The 8184-nt window shown below is 56.1% G+C and overlaps 1 protein-coding gene across 2 annotated transcripts in view; it reads right to left on the reverse strand.

Annotated features, from left to right (window-relative positions):
- Nucleotides 1-7163, reverse strand: part of ZFC3H1 (zinc finger C3H1-type containing) — a 76417-nt gene extending 69254 nt beyond the window's left edge. For both annotated transcript variants that reach the window (XM_069975254.1, XM_069975245.1), the window contains exon 1: nt 6680-7163. In XM_069975254.1, coding sequence (XP_069831355.1) covers nt 6680-7100 — 421 coding nt within the window. In that variant the 5' untranslated portion in view covers nt 7101-7163. The remainder of the gene's footprint in view (nt 1-6679) is intronic.
- Nucleotides 7164-8184: the final 1021 nt, after the last annotated feature.

Raw genomic sequence — 8184 nt, forward strand, 5'->3', positions numbered from 1 at the left:
GCCTGGTACAGTCCTGTCTCCCTCTGTACAGCCTGGTACAGTCCTGTCTCCCTCTGTACAGCCTGGTACAGTCCTGTCTCCCTCTGTACAGCCTGGTACAGTCCTGTCTCCCTCTGTACAGCCTGGTACAGTCCTGTCTCCCTCTGTACAGCCTGGTACAGTCCTGTCTCCCTCTGTACAGCCGGGTACAGTCCTGTCTCCCTCTGTACAGCCGGGTACAGTCCTGTCTCCCTCTGTACAGCCGGGTACAGTCCTGTCTCCCTCTGTACAGCCGGGTACAGTCCTGTCTCCCTCTGTACAGCCGGGTACAGTCCTGTCTCCCTCTGTACAGCCTGGTACAGTCCTGTCTCCCTCTGTACAGCCGGGTACAGTCCTGTCTCCCTCTGTACAGCCGGGTACAGTCCTGTCTCCCTCTGTACAGCCGGGTACAGTCCCCCATGTACAGCCTGGTACAGTCCTGTCTCCCTATGTACAGTTCCCCATGTACAGCCCTGTCTCCCTATGTACAGTCCCCCATGTGCTGACGGGTACAGTCCCCCATGTGCTGCCGGGTACAGTCTTGTCTCCCTCTGTACAGCCGGGTGCAGTCCCCCATGTGCAAGCGGATACAGTCCTGTCTCTCTATGTACAGTCCCCCACGTGCTGCCGGGTGCAGTCCTGTCTCCCTCTGTACAGCCAGGTGCAGTCCCCCATGTACAGTCCTGTCTCCCTACGTACAGTCCCCCCATGTGCTGCCAGGTACAGTCCCCATGTGCAGCCGGGTGCAATCCTGTCTCCCCCATGTAAAGCCGGGTACAGTCCCCCATGTACAGCTGGGGTACAGTCCTGGGTGTCTCCCCATGTACAGTCCTGTCTCCCCATGTACAGCCGGGTACAGTCCTGGGTGTGTCCCCATGCACAGCCGGGTAAAGTCCTATGTCCCTATGTACAGTCCCCCATTTACAGCAGGGTAAAGTCTTGTCTCCCTATGTACAGTCCCCCACGTGCCGCCGGCTACAGCCCCGTCTCCCTCCACGTGCCGCCGGCTACAGCCCCGTCTCCCTCCACGTGCCGCCGGCTACAGCCCCGTCTCCCTCCACGTGCCGCCGGCTACAGCCCCGTCTCCCTCCACGTGCCGCCGGCTACAGCCCCGTCTCCCTCCACGTGCCGCCGGCTACAGCCCCGTCTCCCTCCACGTGCCGCCGGCTACAGCCCCGTCTCCCTCCACGTGCCGCCGGCTACAGCCCCGTCTCCCTCCACGTGCCGCCGGCTACAGCCCCGTCTCCCTCCACGTGCCGCCGGCTACAGCCCAGTCTCCCTCCACGTGCCGCCGGCTACAGCCCCGTCTCCCTCCACGTGCCGCCGGCTACAGCCCCGTCTCCCTCCACGTGCCGCCGGCTACAGCCCCGTCTCCCTCCACGTGCCGCCGGCTACAGCCCCGTCTCCCTCCACGTGCCGCCGGCTACAGCCCCGTCTCCCTCCACGTGCCGCCGGCTACAGCCCCGTCTCCCTCCACGTGCCGCCGGCTACAGCCCCGTCTCCCTCCACGTGCCGCCGGCTACAGCCCCGTCTCCCTCCACGTGCCGCCGGCTACAGCCCCGTCTCCCTCCACGTGCCACCGGCTACAGCCCCGTCTCCCTCCACGTGCCGCCGGCTACAGCCCCGTCTCCCTCCACGTGCCGCCGGGTACAGTCCCATCTCCCTATGTACAGTCCCCCATGTACAGCCGGGTACAGTCCCGTCTCCCTATGGCTGACACACAGTATAGTATGTTGGGGGTAGTAGTTGTATGGCTGACACACAGTATAGCATGTTGGGGGTAGTAGTTGTATGGCTGACACACAGTATAGTATGTTGGGGGTAGTAGTTGTATGGCTGACACACAGTATAGTATGTTGGGGGTAGTAGTTGTATGGCTGACACACAGTATAGTATGTTGGGGGTAGTAGTTGTATGGCTGACACACAGTATAGTATGTTGGGGTAGTAGTTGTATGGCTGACACAGTATAGTAGGTTGGGGGTAGTTGTAGTATGGCAGTTGCACAATATAGTAGGTTGGGGGTAGTTGTAGTATGGCAGTTGCACAATATAGTAGGTTGGGGGTAGTTGTAGTATGGCAGTTGCACAATATAGTAGGTTGGGGGTAGTTGTAGTATGGCAGTTGCACAATATAGTAGGTTGGGGGTAGTAGTAGTATGGCAGATGCACAGTATAGTATGATGGGGGTAGTAGTAGTATGGCAGATGCACGGTATAGTAGGTTGGGGGTAGTAGTATGGCAAATGCACAGTATAGTATGTTGGGGGTACTATACTGTGCAGCTCACTGGGTATCTGTTCTTACTGCCAGCTCACTGGGTATCTGTTCTTACTGCCAGCTCACTGGGTATCTGTTCTTCCCCTGCAGGCTGTCAGCCTCCCCAGTCTCCGAGTACTCTGCTGGAATCTTTCTACCACGACACCTTTTTTACTTAAGCTGTCTGCCTAGGAGGATACACTTGTGTTTTTTTCCTTATATTGCATTATGTCTGATTCAAGGTCTGACTCCTCTCGCCGTCAGCAGCCTCCTCCTTCTTCTGTTACTTACTATTTTTGTTCATCCTGTAACACTAAATCTTCTTCTGGCCATTCTCAGCCACTCTGCACCGCTTGCTCCATGCAGTCCGGTTCTTCTCAGTCCCTTGCACAGGATCCCCCTCCTTCCCAGGAGTCGGATGAGCCAGCTCCAGCTTGGGCGCGTTCCCTCTGTCGTTCTGTCTCTCAGATGGCTGAACTTTCCCAGTCGGTCGCGGCTGCCCTCGACCGTCTATCCACTTCCGGGGCAGCTCAGGCTCGCCCTCTCCCTTCCACCAGTCGCTCCGGTCGGAGTCATTCCCGTAAACGCCCTCGGGCGGCGTCACAGTCCCCCATTTACAGCAGGGTAAAGTCTTGTCTCCCTATGTACAGTCCCCCACGTGCCGCCGGCTACAGCCCCGTCTCCCTCCACGTGCCGCCGGCTACAGCCCCGTCTCCCTCCACGTGCCGCCGGCTACAGCCCCGTCTCCGACTGTACTTTCTGGAATTTCACAGTATTACCTTGCTAAATGTTTGTCTATAACTTGTATGTTTGGAAAATCTGAATAAAAATTATCTGATTAAAAAAAAAAAGTAGTAGTATGGCAGTTGCACAGTATAGTAGGTTGGGGGTAGTAGTAGTATGGCAGATGCACGGTATAGTAGGTTGGGGGTAGTAGTATGGCAAATGCACAGTATAGTATGTTGGGGGTAGTAGTATGGCAAATGCACAGTATAGTATGATGGGGGTAGTAGTATGGCAGTTGCACAGTATAGTAGGTTGGGGGTAGTAGTATGGCAGATGCACAGTATAGTAGGTTGGGGGTAGTAGTATGGCAAATGCACAGTATAGTATGATGGGGGTGGTAGTAGTAGTATGGCAGATGCACAGTATAGTAGGTTGGGGGTAGTAGTATGGCTGACACATAAAACAAGTATAGTATATTAGGGGTAGTAGTAGTATGGCTGACACATAACATTAGTATAGTATATTGGGGATAGTAGTTGTATGGTTGACACATAGCTATACAACTACTATCCCCAACATACTATACTAGTGCTGACCCAGCACTAGTATAGTACATTGGGGATAGTAATAGTTGTAGTGGAGCAGAACCCTCACCTCCTGCTCCATGCTGCCCGGTCCCGGCATCATTCCTCCCTCCCTCCTCATTGTGACTCCCAGCCCCCACACACAGGCCGCAGCCTCCTCATTACGGGACAATCTCCAAAGCCATCGGCTGAGGCGCACGGAGTGGCTCGGATGCTGCTGACACAGCGGCATCTACACAGTTAAACAGCCAGTGTAACTGTGTAGATGCCACTGTGAAGTGTCAGCACTCAGCAGCATCCGAGCTGCTCCGTACGCCGCAGCCGATGGCTTTGGAGATTGTCCCGTAGTGAGGAGGCTGCGGCCTGTGTGCGGGGGCTGGGAGTCACAACGGAGCAAAGCCCAGTATAAATACCGCTCCATTAGTGACAGCGGCATGCCGTACCCGGACGGCCCGCGCAGGTTGCAGACCAGGGGTCAGCCAGTGGGAAGTGTGGGGTCAACCCCCGGCCGTGACACATGTGCTGTGGCACGCTGGCTCACTGACCTGCTTGACCGGGCAGCATGGAGATGGAGCAGAAGTTGGTGAGCCGCGTGGGGGAGAGAGAGGACACCGGGACCAGGCAGCATGGAGTACAGTCCCCCATGTACAGCCGGGTACAGTCCCGTCTCCCTAGGTACAGTCCCCCATGTACAGCCGGGTACAGTCCCGTCTCCCTAGGTACAGTCCCCCATGTACAGCCGGGTACAGTCCCGTCTCCCTAGGTACAGTCCCCCATGTACAGCCGGGTACAGTCCCGTCTCCCTAGGTACAGTCCCCCATGTACAGCCGGGTACAGTCCCGTCTCCCTAGGTACAGTCCCCCATGTACAGCCGGGTACAGTCCCGTCTCCCTAGGTACAGTCCCCCATGTACAGCCGGGTACAGTCCCGTCTCCCTAGGTACAGTCCCCCATGTACAGCCGGGTACAGTCCCGTCTCCCTAGGTACAGTCCCCCATGTACAGCCGGGTACAGTCCCGTCTCCCTAGGTACAGTCCCCCATGTACAGCCGGGTACAGTCCCGTCTCCCTAGGTACAGTCCCCCATGTACAGCCGGGTACAGTCCCGTCTCCCTAGGTACAGTCCCCCATGTACAGCCGGGTACAGTCCCGTCTCCCTAGGTACAGTCCCCCATGTACAGCCGGGTACAGTCCCGTCTCCCTAGGTACAGTCCCCCATGTACAGCCGGGTACAGTCCCGTCTCCCTAGGTACAGTCCCCCATGTACAGCCGGGTACAGTCCCGTCTCCCTAGGTACAGTCCCCCATGTACAGCCGGGTACAGTCCCGTCTCCCTAGGTACAGTCCCCCATGTACAGCCGGGTACAGTCCCGTCTCCCTAGGTACAGTCCCCCATGTACAGCCGGGTACAGTCCCGTCTCCCTAGGTACAGTCCCCCATGTACAGCCAGGTACAGTCCCGTCTCCCTAGGTACAGTCCCCCATGTACAGCCGGGTACAGTCCCGTCTCCCTAGGTACAGTCCCCCATGTACAGCCGGGTACAGTCCCGTCTCCCTAGGTACAGTCCCCCATGTACAGCCGGGTACAGTCCCGTCTCCCTATGTACAGTCATGTCTCCCTATGTACAGTCCCCCATATACAGCCGGGTACAGTCCCGTCTCCCTATGTACAGTCCCCCATGTATAGCCGGGTACAGTCCTGTCTCCCTATGTACAGTCGGGTACAGTCCTGTCTCCCTATGTACAGTCCCCCATATACAGCCGGGTACAGTCCTGTCTCCCTATGTACAGTCCCCCATATACAGCCGGGTACAGTCCTGTCTCCCTATGTACAGTCCCCCATATACAGCCGGGTACAGTCCTGTCTCCCTATGTACAGTCCCCCATGTACAGCCGGGTACAGTCCTGTCTCCCTATGTACAGTCCCCCATATACAGCCGGGTACAGTCCTGTCTCCCTATGTACAGTCCCCCATATACAGCCGGGTACAGTCCTGTCTCCCTATGTACAGTCCCCCATGTATAGCCGGGTACAGTCCTGTCTCCCTATGTACAGTCCCCCATGTACAGCCAGGTACAGTCCTGTCTCTCTATGTACAGTCCCCCATGTACAGTCGGGTACAGTCCTGTCTCCCTATGTACAGTCCCCCATGTACAGCCGGGTACAGTCCTGTCTCCCTATGTACAGTCCCCCATGTACAGCCGGGTACAGTCCTGTCTCCCTATGTACAGTCGGTTACAGTCCTGTCTCCCTATGTACAGTCCCCCATGTACAGCCAGGTACAGTCCTGTCTCCCTATGTAGTCGGGTACAGTCCTGTCTCCCTATGTACAGTCCCCCATATACAGCCGGGTACAGTCCTGTCTCCCTATGTACAGTCCCCCATATACAGCCGGGTACAGTCCTGTCTCCCTATGTACAGTCCCCCATGTACAGCCAGGTACAGTCCTGTCTCCCTATGTACAGCCCTGTCTCCCTATGTACAGTCGGTTACAGTCCTGTCTCCCTATGTACAGTCCCCCATGTACAGCCGGGTACAGTCCCATCTCCCTATGTACAGTCCCCCATGTACAGCCGGGTACAGTCCTGTCTCCCTATGTACAGTCGGTTACAGTCCTGTCTCCCTATGTACAGTCCCCCATGTACATCCCTGTCTCCCTATGTACAGTCCCCCATGTACAGCCAGGTATAGTCCTGTCTCCCCATGTACAGCCGGGTACAGTCCCGTCTCCCTATGTACAGTCCCCCATGTACAGTCGGGTACAGTCCTGTCTCCCTATGTACAGTCCCCCATGTACAGTCGGGTACAGTCCTGTCTCCCTATGTACAGTCGGTTACAGTCCTGTCTCACTATGTACAGTCCCCCATGTACAGCCAGGTACAGTCCTGTCTCCCTATGTACAGTCCCCCATGTACAGCCAGGTACAGTCCTGTCTCACTATGTACAGTCCCCCATGTACAGCCGGGCCTTCGCACAGTGCCTTCTGCACAGTCAGCTCTAGCGGCCGCCATCTGGAGGGCTCGCCGTGCAGTGTGCTGTATAGGAGCCGGTAGGCCTCATCCTCGGGGTTGCCTCCCGCTGGGCTCTCGGAAAGGATACGTTTTCTGGGGGAGGGATCTCTCCAGCCGCAGTTGCTCGGTCTCTGTCCTCCGGTTTTCATACCTCGGTCCACCCATTCTCTGTACCTGAAGCGCCCCCCTCTTCCCCGGGAGCGGAACCGGCCGAGCGTGTCATGGCTGCGCTCCCAGAAGGAAGGCCTGGAGCCGAGATCCCCGTGGGACGGTGGCTGAGGGATGCGGGGCGGCATTCGGTAGGACTGCTCCTTGGGCCGGTAGCCGTGAGGTATGGGCAGCAGCGGCCGTGAGGGACGGGAATGGTACTGGTGCTGGTGTCCACGGCTGCTGGGCCGGGAGCGGACGGGCTTCGGGCTGTCGGCTCTGACGCTGTCATCGCTGATCTCCCCGTCCTCCAGCTCTCCCTCCTCTCTGGCAGAAGCGGGGCGTCGGGCTGCCTCCGTCATGGCACACAGCGGAACAGAATCATCCGCTGCTGGAACCTGTGAGAACAAGGCCCGACTAACTGAGCTCTCGCGAGAACTCACCCATTCTCGTTACGTCATTTTACGCATTCCTGCCTGGAGCGACGGAATTCCCGGCCGTGCGTCACACAAGAGAAGTGAAAGCGGCTTCATTAGAAGCTAATGGGACACACAGAGGTCTGATGTCATTGTGAGAGAGATGCTGCCCTAATGGTACGTTTACACAGGAAGATTTATCTGACAGATTATTGAAGCCAAAGCCAGGAACAGACTATAAACAGAGAACAGGTAATTAAGGAAAGACTGAGATTTCTCCTCTTCGCATATCCATTCCTGGCTTTGGCTTCAAAATTCTGTCAGATAAATTTCTCTGTGTAACACACCATTATGGCATGAATAGGCTCCAGATCTCCTGTACACACAAGTGAATGAGAAAATTCTGCTAACTAATCTCTGTTGTAATCCGTGTTAGTTGTGTTATTTTCCATCGCACTACACACACTGACAATGATTTACAGCAGGCGTCATATTAATGAAAAATAAGGCCCCAATCACTTATAGTCAATCACTCTTGTGGCCGGAAGCTACAAAAGGCCGTTACTTCTCCCCTACGTTGCGGTGCACAGGTGATGTCATTTGTGTGCATGCAGAGCTCGAGAGGGCCTGGAGGATAACACCGCTGCAGCAGGTGAGTATGATTTTATTTATTTTTTTATCGTCTTGGTTTTTACAGCCAGGAAACACTGATGGCACAAAAAGTCTTTAACCCCTTAACGACATCGTGTGTAAGTATACGCCCCCGCAGGGTGGGCTTTAACGCAAACGGGCGTATACTTACGCCTGATGTTTCCCCGATCGCTGTGTGTTCACACAATGTATATGTATAGCAGGCCATCTCTGCTCGTCGGCACGGGGGGTGATTAACCCCTCCCGTGCCGACGATCGCTGCTATATGCTGATCAATACAGATCAGCATATAGCAGCTGAAAACAGCTTTCCGGGTCATCAGTGACCCGGAAAGCAATGGCGATTGGTGCTGTCCGAGATAGCACCAATCGCCATTAGT

This window comes from Dendropsophus ebraccatus, chromosome 1 (assembly GCF_027789765.1).
Source record: "Dendropsophus ebraccatus isolate aDenEbr1 chromosome 1, aDenEbr1.pat, whole genome shotgun sequence".
NCBI lineage: Eukaryota > Metazoa > Chordata > Amphibia > Anura > Hylidae > Dendropsophus > Dendropsophus ebraccatus.